Source organism: Macrotis lagotis, chromosome 2, assembly GCF_037893015.1.
Source record: "Macrotis lagotis isolate mMagLag1 chromosome 2, bilby.v1.9.chrom.fasta, whole genome shotgun sequence".
NCBI classification, from domain to species: Eukaryota; Metazoa; Chordata; class Mammalia; order Peramelemorphia; family Peramelidae; genus Macrotis; species Macrotis lagotis.
This window is the reverse complement of record NC_133659.1, coordinates 145451130-145468897: the sequence shown is the minus strand read 5'-3', so window position 1 is coordinate 145468897 and position 17768 is coordinate 145451130. Positions and strand designations below refer to the sequence as shown.

The window sequence follows — 17768 nt, the reverse complement described above, 5'->3', positions numbered from 1 at the left end:
GATTTTCCTGGTTTCCTCTTTTCTATATTGGGAAGACATAAAAGTCTCAAAATATTTGGTGACTTAAGCCCCTCTCAGGTAGCCAAATAGAACCACATTCAAGCCTTTCTTGAATGCTATTAAGGAGGTTTCTTGGGGTAAAATTTTTGCTTTCACTCTTGTTTTAGCTTATATGGTATCTTCCTTCCTTCCTTCCTTCCTTCCTTCCTTCCTTCCTTCCTTCCTTCCATCCCTCTGTCCCTCCATCCTTCTGTAATTCCATTCTTCCCTTCTTCCTTCCTTATGAAAAAAGCAATTAACTGGGAGCCATATCATATAGGTTCTAATATTTACTGTTGTAGGTTTAAATTGCCTTCTTTTTATTGGATTATTTCTATAGTCTTTTCCAGGTCCAACATTTTATAAGTTCAATATTCTATGTTTAGATGAACTGAGTGGTTGTTTTAGGTATCAAATGAGAGAATATAAATTTTCTTTCTGAAATATGAATCATTAATTAAGCAAATATAAGGTATTATCTTTCATATTTTTATTGTCCTTATTCAAAGTCTGTTCCAGGTCAAAAATTGTATGAATCTGTATGCTCAATTGTAAACAACATGTTTTCTCTTTTTTTTTCAGGATACTTGATTGGAGGTGATGTGCTCAGGTTGCTTCATGGTCATATGGATGAATGTTTGACCGTACCTTCAGGGGAGCATGGAGAGGAACAACGAAGGTTGGTATTTAGGCTATAGAAGCTAGTATTCTTTTGTAGTAAATAAAGTTTGGAGCAAGTTGAACTATATTTACCAAAGTGCATTCTTTCCATTGAAGTGATCTGTGTTTACCTTTCTGTTTCTTAGTATTTAGAAACATGTAGCACTTTTTTAGAAACATGAAATTTGGGGGGGGGGGAAGTATTTAACCACATAATCGTCAAAGTGGAAGAATGGGAAAAAAGTATTCAACCATATGATCATCTAAGTGGAAGACTAAACAATATCTTCCCTCTTCACAAACTCTCATATGTCTGTAAAATAGGAAATATGTGCAATAGATAAAGCAATTTCATGTCTCCCGTTCTGGGATAAGGAGATAATTTAGTAAATAACAACAAAGAAGGCTAATAATCCATAGATCCTAAAGTGCTTACTCAGCATATTTCTCCCTCCCCCCAGACTCCATTACCCAACATATTCCAGAAGTAGTGCTGCAGGAAGCTGATCTAAAGGTTTCATCATACCTCAACTCTACACTCTCCTCTCTCCTCCCAGTGTCACATAAATACAAAGGGCAGAATGCTTGTTGAGGTGGCTGCAATAACACAACAGCAGGTGGTGCCTCAACATAGCTCAAACTGAATATCAGAAGGAATAGGAACAGGACATTTATTTGCCTATGTGGCACTCCACAAACCTGAAAGCCCATCATGTATCTTGAGCCATTTCCAGCCCCTGTGGAAGTCATTTGGGGAAGAGATAAAGGCTGGTGAATTTAAATTTCCCATCATGAAAGAAAGCTGAGATGGTTTTGAAATCCAGGCCCCTGGGAAGTAAAACCAAACTCAGAGGAGATAGCCAGAAAGTGAGAAATAGAGAATTGTAAGAAAAAAGGAAAAGCCTTAAATTACCAAAGATCTCAGGAAGAAGATAACCAAGTATATGCAGAAAAACAGGGAAAATATAGCAGACAAGGCAATGGGAAGTCAGTAATTATTTATGCTATATCTACTGTGCGACAGGCTATTTACTAGGCATAAGTACAAAAATCCAATTTGATCCTTACAAAAATATTGTTAAGTGGGTACTATTATTATTTCCATTGTACTCTTCAGTAAATTGAATATATTGAGGCAAAGAGTGGTTTGAAGGACTTGCCCATAGACCTATGTAGCTGGATAACAGAAGGAAATAGGGCTTCCAGATGAACTGAACAAGTCCTGATATCATTGAATAAAGACAAAGCAAAATGCTTTGAAAGGCAAAGCGAAATTAATCCACACCTGATTAAGCAGAGGATCCTATGGATTTCATAGAGAGCAGAGAACTACTGCCAGATTCTCTTGAGTTGCTAAAAAATGAAGTAAAAGTCATGCAAAGAAAATTTTTAGTCTACACAATGAAAAGAATTGGCAGGATGAAAAAATTTGAATTCATCATGGCAAGTCTCATCAAACAAACAAAAGAGGGAATAACTGATTGGAAATGCAAATAATGAAAGTTAAGGACATTCTGAAAGAAAAGAAAATCAACAACTTAAGAAAAAGACTAAAGATTACTAATCTCACAGAAAAATACGTACATCAACATAACACTATAATGGAAGAGAACTATACACATAAATACAGGCTTGTATGTGTGTGTGTGTGTGTGTGTGTGTGTGTGTGTGTGTGTATACATATATATGAGTATGTGTATGTCTATCCAAAAGTCATTCCCCCATAGACAAGTGACTGATATGAACTAGCAGTTCTCAAGAGAATTGCAAGCAATTAATAATCACATGAAAAAATGCATTGAATTGTTAATAAGATAATTGCAAAACAAAACAGTTCTTTTTTCCTTTGTTCTTTATTAAAGATTTTATTTATTTTGAGTTTTACAATTTTCCCCCTAATCTTACTTCCCTCTCCCCACCCCCCAGAGAAGGCAATTTGTCAGTCTTTACATTGTTACCAGGGTATACATTGATCCAAATTGAGTGTAATGAGAGAGAAATCATATCCTTAAGGAAAAAACATAAAGTATAAGAGATAGCAAGATCAGACAATGAGATATCAGGTTTTTTTCCTAAATTTAAGGTAATAGTCCTTGGTACAACTCCACAGTTGTTTCTCTGGATACAGATGGTAGTCTCCATTGCAGAGAGCCCCAAATTGTCCCTGACTGTTGCACTGATGGAATGAGCAAGTCCACCAAGGTTGATCATCACCCCCATGTTGCTGTTAGGGTGTACAATGTTTTTCTGGTTCTGCTCATCTCACTCAGCATCAGTTCATACAAATCCCTCCAGGCTTCCCTGAATTCTTATCCCTCCTGGTTCTAACAGTAGTGTTCCATGACATACATATGCCACAGTTTGCTAAGCCATTCCCCAATTGAAAGGCATTCACTTAATTTCCAATTCTTTGCCACCACAAACAGGGCTGCTATGAATATTTTTGTACAAGTGATGTTTTTACCCTTTTTCATCATCTCTTCAGGATATAGACCCAGTAGTGGTATTGTTGGATCAAAGGGTATGCACATTTTCGTTGCCCTTTGGGTGTAGTTCCATATTGCTCTCCAAAAAGGCTGGATGAGCTCCACCAACAATGTAATAGTGTGCCAGATTTCCCACAACCCTTCCAACAATGATCATTATCTTTTCTGGTCATATTGCCCAGTCTGAGAGGTGTGAGGTGGTGCCTCAGAGAAGCTTTAATTTGCATTTCTCTAATAAGAAATGATTTAGAGCAATTTTTCATATGACTGTGGATTGCTTTCATCTCCTCATCTCTAAATTGTCTTTGCATATCCTTTGACCATTTGTCAAAGGGGGAATAGCTTTTTTTTTTAAAATATGACTCAGTTCTCTAAAACAAAACAATGCTAAGACTTCACCTTATAATTCATAAAATTGTAAAGATGACAAAGATGGCACTGATTAGTGTCAGAAGAGTTGTGGGGAGATATACACACAAATTCATTACTGTTATAATTGCAAATTTCATTTCCATAAATTTTTAAATGCATAAGTACACATTCCATCACTTAACTTATGCCCCAATGAAGATATTGATAAGAAAAAAAGTTATCGATATTCACACATATATTTATACCAACATATAGCAAAAAATTGGAAACAAATTAGATGCCTATTAATTAGAAAATGGCTAAGTAAATCATTGTATATGAATTTAATAGAATGCCATAAGAAATGACAAATGTGATAAAGAGAAACATAGGACAGATCTAATTGAACTGACGCAGAGAGAAGTAAGTAGAACCAGAAAAACAGTGACTATAACAATGTAAATGGAAAGAACCAAAAAAAGCAAAAGCAAAAGCAAAACTATAAAGAACTATAATTATAACTATAAAGATATAATGGGCTTTTATATAATTAGCTCAATGCTTCTCAGTCTTGTCAGAACTAGTTCTATGTTATATGTCCATATAGCCAATAAAGTATTTAATATGATTGAAAATTGTGAATGCACATAGTAAAAATCTAAGTGACTTTCAATAGCTACTCTTTTTCTGGAGATCAAATTATAAGGGGAGTTTGTGAATTACTTAAGTGTTTTAATCAGTTTTTGTCTTTAACATAATTGGCTAATATTATAGTCTTTGTTTTGTGTGCTTTGTAAATATAGAGTCAGAATGGGGAAATGTCAGAGTTGCAGTGGAATTATGAGGAAAAAGTCCTATAAATATCAAATATTTTTGAACTGAAATGTTTCAGTTTTGTCACCTGGGACCCATTTTTGCTAAATTTTCCCTTTGAATAATACTAATTTTGCTCCTAGTTTTTAAAATTCCTTGGTAGCTATACCTATTGAATATGAAATACACATTTCTATAAGAGTTCAGACAAATATGGCATCTTGGTCTAGGAATACTTTAACTGAATAGCTGGATTAGAAAGAATTTTACTTTTACTAAGACAAAAGTTTTTTCAGGTAAAGTTTAAGATGTTGCAAAAAAAAACAAACAAGACTAAACCCAACAATAAAACAAAAGTAATTGGATTTCCCCCAAAATAAATCCATCCTTGATGTGAAATCTATTTGTATATCAAATAAATTGTAATTTTTGTTCTTAATATTTGGTTTTTTAAATCATGCTTTTCATTTTTTTTGACAATAATATTTTTTCAGTTTTGTTTGACTGTGGAATCCCAGATCTCCAGAGAGTTAAAGATGAGGATCAAATAAAGAATTCCATGGCCATCAAAATAGATAAAATATTTTAATTTTGTCACATCAATTATATCGTTTTTATTTTTATTGCAATGCTATAATGGACAAACTAGAGGTTTTTCTCCTCTATCATCTTAGAAGGCATATACTACAGTAACCTAGAGCACTTTAATTTTTAGACATATAGGATATTTATCTGTGGTACATGCAATGAATTCTGATTACTTTGAGGTTTATTACAAATGGCTTTTTAGAATAGCTCACAGCCAGTGCAGAAGAGAGTGTGATCCCTTTGTTTACTATTTTCTTCTCTAACAATGGTTTTAGTATATTTCTTAATGATAGCACTGAGTAAATATTCTAATTTAATTGAACATATATTTGGGAGGATCTAATTAATTAACATATATAAACCACTTTACAGACTTTTGAGCATTATAAAAATGCTAACTTTTAATTATGATCAATACTTTGTAATTATTAAGTTATTTTTATGTAGAACTAGGTAATGATGCCTATTGTGTGATGATATGACCAGTCTTAGAGTTAGATAGACCCAGAGTTAAGTGTTGATTTTACCACTAGCTGTGAGATACAAACAAACTGTAGTAGCTTAAGGGAGAAGTGGGTTGCTAATTTGAATCAATTAAATAAATTTTGATGAAATAAAAAATCTGGACATTTATGGAAGTTATGCCACCTAAGCTGAGCATTGAATGAATGATAACAATCAGAAATCTGTGGGTCAGTCAATTCACTGAAAGACACTGAGGTGAGGCAGGACAAGAATGTTGCTTGACTAGAATGTAGAATGTTTGAAAGAAGGAAAGATTTAGATAGGCAGGATCCATTCTAACATCAGAAGGACAGCAAAATGCTCCAAGAAAGAAAAATAGAACTCCATTTGAGCTAATTTATATACTTGGATGTTCCTAAACACCCAAATTATGTACCTTTGGCAGATTTGGGCTTGCCTGGGTTTACAGATTATTTGTTTTGTTTTTTTCTCTTTCATTTTTAGTTCATTTTTAAAAATCTAAGTTCCAGATATATGTAAACCTACAACATCCTTTAGAAATAATGCCAAAAAAAGATGTCACATTCATTTTAGGGACTGAAATGAGTGGGAGGAATGTACTGAAAGAAAGAAGGAATGAAGTAAGGTATTTCACATAAAATAGGCAAGAAAAAACTTTTGCAGTACAATGTAAGGGGGGGGGGGAGATGTGAGGGAGTGAGTGAGTCTTGCCCTCTTCAGAATAAGCTCAGAGCGGGAATAACATATATATTCAACTGGGTATAGAAATCTGTCTTACCCGAGAGGAAAGTAGGAAGGGAAGGATCTGGGAGAAAATGGGGAGGAGGTTATATAAGGGAGAGAAGATTGTGGAGGGGTAGGAAAATGCAAAACACTTTTGAAGAGGAACGGGTGAAAGAAGAGAAAAAAGAACAAATGGGATTGGGAAAATAGAATGGCGGGAAATCTATTTAAGCAATAGTAATTGTGGGAAAAAATATTGAAACAAATGTCTATGATTAAAAACTTCATTTCTCAAACATAGAGAACTTAGTCAAATTTATAAAAAAAAATAAGGACCATTCCCCAATTGAATAATGAACAAAAGATATGAATAATTTTCAGATTAGGTTATCAATGCTATATATGACCATGTTAAAAAAAAGTCTTAACTCATTGTTTGAAGAAATGAAAATTAGAACAATTCTGAGGTGCTACCATATCTATTGGATTTTCTAAGAAGATTGAAAGAGGAGATGACAAATGTTGGAAGGAATGTAGGAAAAATGAAACATTAAAGCATTGTTTGAGGAGTTGTGAAGTGATTCAACAGTATTATAGTTTTATAGAGCAATTTGAAACTATGCCCAAAAGCTATAAAACCATGCCAACTCGACCTAGCAATGCCACTACCAGGTCTGATTTCCAGAATAGATGAAAAATAGGAAGGAAAAGGAACTCTATATATAAGAATAGTTATAACAGTTCTTTTCTGGTGGTAAGGAACTAGAAAATTGAGGGTATGCTCATCAGTTGGGGAATGGCTGAACACTTGTATGTGATTAAGATGAAATGCTGTTTTGCTATAAGAAATGATGATCAGGGTGTTCTCAATAAAACCTGGAAAGACTTACATGAACATTTGCAATGAAAATGTACTATATACAAATTAACATCAATACTGTAGCATAATCAACTATGCATGTCTTACCTTTTATTTTTCTTTATTTGTTTATGGGGAAGTTATGTTTACAACATGACTATTATGGTAATATTTTATATGACTATACTTTTTCATCTATATCAAATAACTTGCTTAATGAGGGGCAAATTTGGAACTCAAAGTTTTAAAACTGAATGTTAAAACTTGTTTTTATGTCAACCAGGGGAAAATAAAATAAAATAAATCCATCCAAAAAAAGAAAGCTAAGGAATAAATGGAACTTTCAATTTAAAAAAATTAATATACCAATTCAGACTGGCTGAATCAAAAGCTGGATTTAGGGTTCCCTAGAGAATTATCAACATCCTCATAAATGCAGATGATACCACTTTGATGGTAGAAAGTGAAGAGGAATTAAGAAACCTCTTGGGGGTGGAAAAAGGAGAGTGTAAAAGCTGATTTGAAGCTTAATATCACAAAAAAAACCAGCTAAGATTTTAGAAAGTTGCCCCATCACCTCCTGGCAAATGGAAGAAATGGAAGCAATGTCATATTTTATATTCTTGGACTCAAAGATTTTATATTTTTGGACTTAAAAGATCACTACAGGCATCTACTGCAACCATGAAAATAAAACACTTGCTCCTAGAAGGAAAGCCATTGCAACTCTGTTCAGCAAGAGCAGAGACAGTATAATCAAGGCTATGTTTTTTCTAGTTTCAATATGTGACTGTAAGAGTTGTATCTGATTCCTATCTATTCCTTATAATAACCAGAAGAATATTCCTTGTTTCTTCTTGTTTCAAAGTTCCAACTTTCTCTTGGGTCACATTTATTTCCTGCAAAGAAATATCTTCAGCCCTCAAATTATTTGCAGAGTACAAATAACTGTTATCCCAATGAATTGTTAAGCATTTCTCTATTTAGGTTACAGTCTCTGAATCTAAATATTTCCATTTTCTCCTACAACAGTAACATGAAAATCATTTGTAAAATGTATGCTAAAATCTGTATTTTATATATAGCATTATCCTGATGGTCAAAATCAATTTTCATAGGCAAAAAAGAAAATGAGATCTGATTGGTCTGCCCTTGCTCTTTTTATAGATCCATAGTTGTATTTTGTCATCCCAGAAAATCAGCCAGGTCCATATTTAGACATTTAAATATTTTAATTATGTCAATTACTTTGAATTATTTCTAGCAATTAATTCACCATTTCCATAGATAATTAAGAGCTAATTGAAATTAAATTTCAAAAGTGAGTTATCAGCAGCTAATACACAGCTAAGTGTTCTTACATTCATCCTTATCTATTTAACTAGGATCTGACTTTGAGTATCAGCTTATACTTTCAACTTCTTAATCATATTGCTTTTATACTATAATAATCCCCAACTGATCATTTTTAGTAAGTTAGAATTAAAAATGATTATGTTGTACCTCTTTTCTGATAAGTTCAATATATATTCAGTTTCATAATTTCCGCTAATGAGCTTCCTCCCTATGGCTTAGATATTTTTCAGGACATATTAGTTTGGTTCTTCAACTGCCTCTCTGTTACTGCACACATCTTTTACAGTGTCAATATTTCTTAGGCATATTTGAGGTTAGCAAACTATCACAATAGCTGCACTATTTAATCCTGTTTCAACTGCTATAGAAAAAAATCAGGCCCATACTATAAAACTAATCATAATGAGACCCTAGTCTAATAGTCTAGTACTAGAACTCCCTTATGTGAGACCTGAAATTGGCCCATGCTGTACAAATTTATGCATCATAGGATTAATTTCCAGTTTGTTGACTCTTTGGTCATAAGTTAATTATTTTTTCAAAAATTTTAATTCTATCATGTATGAAGGAGTTAGCACTGTAGCATGACTTGACCAAAGAAACAATTTTAAAAAGAATCAGAAAACCTAGTTAAAGTACTAATGGTTGGGAGTTTTAGCACAAACCTGCTACTACCATGTGGAAAAAAAGTATGCTCTTGTCAGTTGTGTTATCTGTATCTATGAAAGAAAGTTGAGTAAAATTATTGAAACTGAGGCCCTCAAATGCAAACAGAGTACCTTGTCTTTGGTATTATTGTTTGAAACTCCTTAACCTTTTAGCTAAGTCTTTTTTTATCTACTTCATAATAGCTTATATAACATTTATACTTTTATGCATCAAATCATTTAATTCAATGCTCCTATTTCTCTTTTGTAAATGAAATAATCCTGAGAAACAAAATGACTTACCCAAGGTCACAGATTTTGAACTTGAACTCTATAATTCTTGTTCCTAGTAGGAGTTTCTTCTGTTATATCAAATAGTCTCAAATATTCAATTATCTATTTTCTATAGGATTGTTCTCAAATTGACTATGAAATTTTATAGCTGGATGCCTTAAAGGTCACTAAATCTCACTTGTTCATTTTACATATGATTAAGGAGAGGCTTATTTGTTTAATTATAGCAGATATTCTAGGGTAACTGAGCCCCTATTCATACTGACTAGTGATGTCCTAAAACCTGGACAATATATCTCCTCATGGCTCTGGAGTTAACTTTTAGAGGTTGGGAAAGGTTGTTTTGTGCTCTCTCTTCTCTCTAAGATTTAGAGTTTATTGTACAATGATTATAAAATTATGTATATGATATTTTTGGTAAATAGAATAACTGGCCTCAAAGCCAAATAGAGTTCAATTCTCACTTCTGACAAAAACTGACTATATAACTCTGGGAAATCACTTAATCTCTCAGTTTTCTGATTTTTTGACTAAGATTATACTTGTAGAGAGGGTTATTTATAAAAGAAATCTCTTCTTAAACTAGTGAAATCACAGATCTAGTTCCTTTCTCTGTCCTATAAATGCATTTAGTTTGTGTATATGTATAGTGTCTGTGTATTAATGACAATGATTGTAAGAGTAATGTGAGTCATTTATACAGAGCATACAAACTATGGTAGCATAAAATTTCACTAAAGCTTTTGGATCACCTTGTGGAGTTTCTGTTCACTGTGAAAATTTGCCTATTGAGCAGATGAAAATTTTAAAATAAGAAGACAATTATGCTTCTTCTTGGACAGTTACTTTGTGTTTTGTTCTAATTTCTATTTTTTCTGAAATAGTAATAAAAATAGAACATAGTCAAGGCAATCAAAATATCTGAGTTCTAGCCCTAGCTTGACAGTGACTTTGGTATTCATCTTAGGTGATAAACATATAGCTGGAGTAGATCATCTTTGTTTCTCTCCTGTTAGAATTTTCTGATGGCTTTAGTTATGTTTAATTGATCATGCTGCTATTGGTTAAAATGAATTGGAATTAGTTTAAAAAAATCTTCTGGGCGGCTGGGTGGCATAGTGAATAGAGCACTGGCCCTGGAGTCAGGAGTACCTGAGTTCAAATCTGGCACACTCTTCCTCATCTCCTATCCCGTGGCCATGGTTTATGACCATGACCTTGGACTTGATGTTGCCACTGCTGCTGTTGTTGCTACTAAAGAGTTTGTTTTTCTATTGCTATAGTTCATGAACCCCTAAACCCCCTTCCCCTCCCCACTCTGTCCTCAAGCTTATATAGCAAATGTAGCAAAGAGATAATTCATCATTCTGAAAGTCCTTTTGCTGGAGTCTTCAAGTTGTTGCTATTAAGCATGTTTGTTTTGTTTTGTTTTGTTTTGAAAGATATTTCCTTTTTCTTCTGTTTGTAGAGCCTTGAATCCATAGCCAGTCTATCATTGGTTCCTAGTATAGACACTACCATTGGCTGATGTGGGAATACTACTAATGTCCCTCACACTCCAAAGTTTTCAGATTTCTTTTCCAGCCAAAGACTGAGTAGACAAGGGGCTAGTCACTGTGGGTGGAGTGGTAACAGTGGGGCAAGAAAGAATTCCTGCAAAAGGCAGAATTTGAGCTTGTTTTGAAGTAAGCCAGGAAAATTAAGGGATGGAATCTAAGAGAGAGAGTTTTCCCAACATGGGAGACAGCCATGCCATCACAGGTGGAGGTAGAGTGTTTTATGAGAAGAATAGGTAGAACAGTGTAATTGAGCTGTGAAGTAGAGGGAGGTAAGGTGGGCAAGTAAAGTGTAAATTGACTAGAAAGACATGCAAGTGGGCTAGGTTATGAAAAACTGTAAATTACAAATCAAGAACTTCATATTTGATCCTGGATTAACTGGGAGCCATTGAAAGTTATTGAGAGGAGGGTGGGAAAGTGAGTGCCATGACAAATAAGGTGGCCTATTGTCTAAAGATTACAACAGAAAAAAATGACAATTAATTTTGATCTTTTTAAAGTAATTATTATTGAAAGTTTTTATGACATCATTTAAAACTCTTTTGGAACCTAATATTTACTCTATCACAACTAATATTTATTATAAATACAACAAAAATAAACAATGAATTAGCAAGTAGAAATTTAATTTCACTTGTATATACTTTGCATTAAAATCTTTTATGAAAGTTCACTTTCATAAAAAGTATAAGATTAAAGCAAAAATGAGCTATTCATGGCATGGCATCAAAATTTCCTTATGGTGTACGGATTCAAGGGCAGCTATGTGGATAAAGAACTGGACCTGAAGACATGAAGACTCATCTTCTGAGTTCAAATCTACTCTGAGACACTAGCTGTATGACCCTGGGCAAGTCATTTAACCCTGTTTGTTTTAGTTTTCTCATCTGCAAAATGAGCAAACCACTCCAGTATCTCTACCAAGAAAACCCCAAGTGGGGTCACAAAGAATTTAATCCGACTGAAAAACATCTCAACAACCGATCTATTCATGGTTTGTAGATTGTAAGAAGTTATTTGTAGAGGAAGAGAATATAATAATCTAGAATAATTGATTGCTTTTATAAATCAAGTGAAAGATAGCTTTAATGTTTACACTACACAGAATGAAGTTGAAATTTAGTATGAAGAGTCCAGAGCTCTTAAACATTCTATTTTCATTAGGGAAACAATTCAAGGAAATCAGAAGGCAGATATAACCTTCTTGACATTGTAGAAGTTAAGCATTTAGAGAAGTATTATTTCTGAAATTTATTTATGGAAAAACCCGAGATTGATTTTCTTATGCCTTATTCTTCCTGGAATAAAATTGTCAATGATATGGACTAGAGTTTTTTCTGCTATCATTGTTAGCAACTGTCAGACTCAATAGGTCTGTGGATCATTTAGATTTGACTTGACTGATGAAAGTTAAGACAAATTACATGTGGCTTCTGAAGTAGTTTTTTATGTTAGTGAAATAATATTCCAAACTTTAAAAAAAAAGTAAGTACATGAACTAATATGAATACTGCCTGATGTTTCAAACACCAAAAGTTTTTGTTCCAGAAGATCTACACTAGTTATTATGTAAATGACAGATGGTATATACAATAATATGTGTGACTTTTGTATAGGTCTAGAATTTATGTAAATTTTAAAGTGGTCTACATACATAATGCATACAAGCACTTATTATGTCCTTTGATATTTGCCTCAACAATGTTAGTTGAATATTACAAATATTATTCTCTTTGGGCAGATAAGGTCAGAGAGAATTCAGTTAAGCCAGAGTGAAACAATTAATGAGTTTTAGAGACTGAATTCTAACTCAGGTCTTTTTCTCCCCAAATAGTAAGAATGTATTTCTCTCCTACCTTCTATCAATTGAAGAAAAAAATTAGAAGAAAAAAACCTTATTTAAAGCAAATATGCATAGTCAAACAAAGCAAATTCCCATTTTGTCCATTTTTAGAATTCTTATTCAGCCCTTTGAAACTGACATTTAACCCAGATTTTCCACTCCAACTCCAACATTCTTTGGCTAGTCTATTTGGTGTGACTTTGCTGTTGTTTGGCCAAAATGACATCACTATGTTAAGAGTCAAGTTACAGTGTGTCCAGTTTTGACTGGTTGGACCAATATGAGCTTATTTTGGTATAGGGTGTGAGCTGTTGTTCTTTGCCTAGTTTTTGCCATACTACTTTCTAGTTTTCCCAGCAGTTTTTGTCTAAAAGTAACAAAAAGCTAGAAGTTAAGAAGCTAAGGTATTTGGGTTTGTCAAACAGTAGATTCTTAAAGTTATTTACTACTGTTTCTTTTGTAAGAACACTAATCTGCTAGTCCAGTATTCTCTTAGCCGGTTCCAGTCAGTTTTGATGACTGACTCTTTATAATATAGTTCAAAGTCTAGTAGGCTGCCTTTTTTTTCCACCAAGTTCCCTTAATATCCTTGATGTTTTATTGCTCTAGATGAATTTTGTTACTATTTTTTCTAGTTCTGTAAAATAGTTTTTAATATTTTGATTCGTATTGCACTAAGTAATTTAATTTTGGTAAAACTATCATTTTTATTATAGTAGCTCAACCTAACCATGAGCAACTGACATTTTTCCATTTATTTAGATTTGACTTTATTTATGTGAAAAGTATTTTGTAATTGGGTTCATTTAGTTCCTGTGCTTATCTTGGGAGGTCAGTTCCTACAAGGCCACACAGCTAGGTCATTATTAAGTGTCTGAGACTGGATTTGAACCCAAGTACTCCTGACTCCAGGGCCAGTGCTTTATCTACTGTGTCACCTAGCTGCCCCTGGGCTTTATTATTCACATACAAAAATGCTGATGCTTTATGTTGGTTTGTTTTATATCCTGCTTCTCTGCTGAAGTTGTCAATTGTTTCAAGTTGTTTTTAGTGATTTTCCTGGGTTCTGTAGGTATGCCATCATATTGTCCACAAAGACTGAAAGTTTTACTTCCTTATTACTAAATTTAATTCCTTCAATTTCTCTTTCTACTCTTAATGCTAAAGATGATATTACTAATATTATATTAAATAGTTGTTATGATAATGGAGTAGCATTTTTCCCTTTTCCATTTACCTTTTTACACATCTCTTGTTTCACCCCTGATCTTATTGGAAATGTTCCCAGTTTATCCTCATATGATTACATAGATACTGTCTATTATTTTAAGGAAAACTTCATTTATCCCCATACTCTCTTGTGTTTTAAATAGGAATGGATGTTAGGCAAAGGCATTTTCAATCTCTATTGGATAATCATATGATTTCTCTTAGTTTTGTTATTTATACCATCAATTATGTTGATTGGTTTTCCTATGGAACCATCCCTGCCCACTTGGTATAAATCCTTCCTGATTGTGGTGTATTATCCTAGTAATAACTTGTGGTAATCTCTTTGCTAAAATTTTATTTAAGATTTTTGCATCAATGTTTATTGAGAGATTGGCCTATAATTTTCTTTGTTTTGGTTCTTCCTGGTTTAGGTTACATTTCCATATTGGTGTCATAAAAGGAATTCGGTAGAACTATTTTTTAAAAATAGTTTATATAGAATTGAAATTGTTTCTTAAATGCTTGGTAGAATTCATTTGTAAATCCATCTGGGTCTGGAAAGTTTTTTCTTATGAGTTTTTTGATGGCTTCTTCAATTTCTTTTTCTGAAATGGGTTTAATTTAAGTATTTTATTTCCTCTTTTGTTAATCTGAGTAAACATTCATTTCATTTGGATTATCAAATTTATTGGCATGCACTTGGGCATGCTCTGAATGATCACTTTAATTACCTCCTCATTGGTGGTGGGTTAACTCTTTTCATTTTTGATACTGGTAATTTGGGTTTCTTTCTTTTTTAAAAACTCAGATTAAAGGCTGATCTATTTTAGTTGTATTTATTAGATCAATGGTTTTCTTGCATTCAATTTTTAAAATTTCTCCTTTGATTTTCAGAATTTCTAATTTGGTATTTAATTGTGGATTTTAAATTTTTTTTCTTGCTTTTTTTTGGTTGCAGACCAATATCTCCTCTTTCTTTATTTTATTCATATAAGCATTTAGAGATGTAAAGTTTCCCCTAAAAACTCCTTTGGCTGCATCCCATACATTTTGGTAAGATGTGTCATTGATGTTATTGTCTTGAATGAAATTGTTGTTTATTTCTATGATTTCTTGTTTGATCTACTCATTCTTTAAAATTGGGTTATTTAGTTTAAAATTAATTTTTGATTTATTTTTCATTGCCTTTTATTATATTTAATTTTTATTTCATGATCTAAAAGTCATGCACTTATTATTTCTGCCTTTCTGTATTTGATTATAAGATTTTTATGCCCTGGCTCCTGGTCAATTTTGGTTTAAGTGCTATGTACTACAAAGAAGAAGGTGTATTCCTTTTTATCCACATTCAGTTTTCTCCAGAGGTCTACCATATCTAAGTTTTCTAAAATTCTGTTCACCTTCTAAACTTTCTTCTTGTTTATTCTGTGGCTAGATTTATTTAATTCTGAGACGGGGGATTAAGGGTCCCCCACTCTCATAGTTTTGCTATGTTTCCTTGTTATTCGTTTAGCTTCTCTAAGAATTGGTATGATATACCATTTGTACATATATGTTTAATAATAATATTATTTCATTGTCTATGGCACCCTTCCTTCCTTATCCCTTTTAATGAGTTCTATTTTTGCTTTTGCTGTGTCTGAGATCAGGATTAATTCTTTGCTTCAACTGAAGCACAATATATTTTGCTCCATCCTTTTACCTGTACCCTGTGTGTATCTCTCTGCTTCAAATGTGTTTATTGTAAGTAACATATTGTAGGATTCTAATTTTTAATCCATTCTGCTATTTGCTACCATTTCATGGGAAAGTTCATCACATTCACATTTACAGTTAAGATTACTCTTCTTCCCTCCATGCTTTTCTCTTTCCTTTCCTCTTACCTCTCCTCACAAATGGTTTGCTCCCTTTCCCCTTTAACTTTTCTTTTTAATTTTAATTTTACTTTTTACTTTCTCCTTCCCTTTATCAGTCCCTTCCAACCCTTTCTTTCCCTTACCCCCATCCCCCATAGGATAAAATAGATTTTTAAACCCAATTGGAACGTATGTTATTCCTTCTTTGAGCTAAATCTATTGAGATTAGGATTTACTCAGTGTTCACACCCTCCCTTCTTTCCCAGTATAATAATAGGTCTTTTGCCTCTTCTTTTGGCATTATTTAATCTCACAGATCTAACCATCTCCTAGTATAATCTTTCTTTTCATGTCTTTATTGTTTTAACCCAGTTTTGTACCTACAACCCCTCTGTGAAAAACATATTCCTTTTATCTCTCCTGCTAGAAGTATTTTTTTCAAGGGATGATTGATTAATAAGCAACATTGCCTCATAGTCACTTTCAAGTACACTCCCCTCTTTTGTATCATTAGAAATATACTTCTCAAATAACATCAAATTATAATCACTTTATGCTATACCCAGGTTTTAAGTACCTTCTTTGGACATATAAACTTCATGAGTTAAGGTATCATGTCAAGCAAAATGCTTTCCTGAACCATTTTATACCCTTCCTCTCTAAGTACATTCCCTCTAATTGTAGCTAAAGTGTCAAGGAAAGCAAAATTGCTTTATGATCTATTTATGTCTAGTTCCTCTAAGTACACTCTCTCCCTCTGTTTCAATAATACTATATCTATATAATACTACAACCCTTGTTAACTAAAGTATGGAATAAGGCAAGATCACTTCATGATATATTTATGGCCTACCCTTCTAAGTATACTCTCTCCCTACGTCTCTATTGTACTTCAGCCCTCAGTAACTAAAGTATCTAGTAAAGTAATGTCGCTTCATAATTTAATTGTGTACAGATCCTCTAAGTACATTGTCCTAATAGAAAATAAAACCATTGTAATCAACATCACTTCATGACTCATATACCGCTAAGTACAATCCCTCCAACTATATTCAACCCTTATTAGCTAAGGTATTAGCTAAAGACTCAACACCTTCTCTCTCTTAAGTGTGTTTCTTTTAATTATCATAAGACTATCATAATTCTCAAGACTTGCAAGGATTCTCTTCCCTTGTAGGGATGTTGTGTAGTTTAAAGTTCTTGGGTAGTATTTTTCCCCTTTCCATTTACCTTTTTATACATCTCTTGAATATTGTATTTGAAGATCAAATTTACTGTTGAGTTCTGGTGTCTTTATCAGAAAATTTTGGAAGTTCTCTATTTCATTGAAAATTCATCTTTTCTTCCCAAAGAAGGAGTTAATAACTTATTCCAGCCCTCCTATTCTTTAGTTCTGATTGTAGTTCCTTAGTATTTAAATTGTTTCTTTTTGCTGCTTGTAGTATTTTCTCTTTTAGCTGAGAATTCTGGCTATAATATTCCTTGGAATTTTTATTTTGGGGTACCTTTCTGGAGGAGTTCTGGGGATTCTTTGAAGGACTACTTTGGCTTCTTATTCTAGGATATTAGGGTAGTTTCAATGGTAATTTCCTGACATATTTTTCCCGGATCTTCCTTTTTTGATTGAGGCTTTTGGGTAGAACAATAATTCGTAAATTATCTCTTCTGGATCTATTTTCCAGGTCATTTGCTTTCCTAAAAGGCACTTTACATTTTCTTGTATTTTTTTCAGCCTTTTGGTTTTGTTTGATAGAGTCTTGGTATCTCATAGAGTCATTAGTTTCCATTTGTTCAATTCTGATTTTTAGGTTTGTATTTTCTTCAGTTAGCTTTTTGTTTCCTTTTCCAGTTAGTTAGTTTTAAATGAGTTACATTCTGGTTGTCTATTTTATTTTTGATGAGTTCTTCTTTCTCCAGTCGATCATTATTAGTTTTAAAGGAGTTGATTTCACTAGTCAGTTTTTCAAAATTCTCCTGCCTGGCTCTCATTTCTTTT

General features: G+C 33.0%; 1 protein-coding gene across 13 annotated transcripts in view; it reads left to right on the top strand.

The window, feature by feature from the left end:
* Positions 1-17768, top strand: part of RYR2 (ryanodine receptor 2) — a 766826-nt gene that overhangs the window by 316798 nt on the left and 432260 nt on the right. For all 13 annotated transcript variants that reach the window (XM_074222945.1, XM_074222939.1, XM_074222937.1 and 10 more), the window contains one exon: positions 622-718. In XM_074222945.1, coding sequence (XP_074079046.1) covers positions 622-718 — 97 coding nt within the window. The remainder of the gene's footprint in view (positions 1-621; positions 719-17768) is intronic.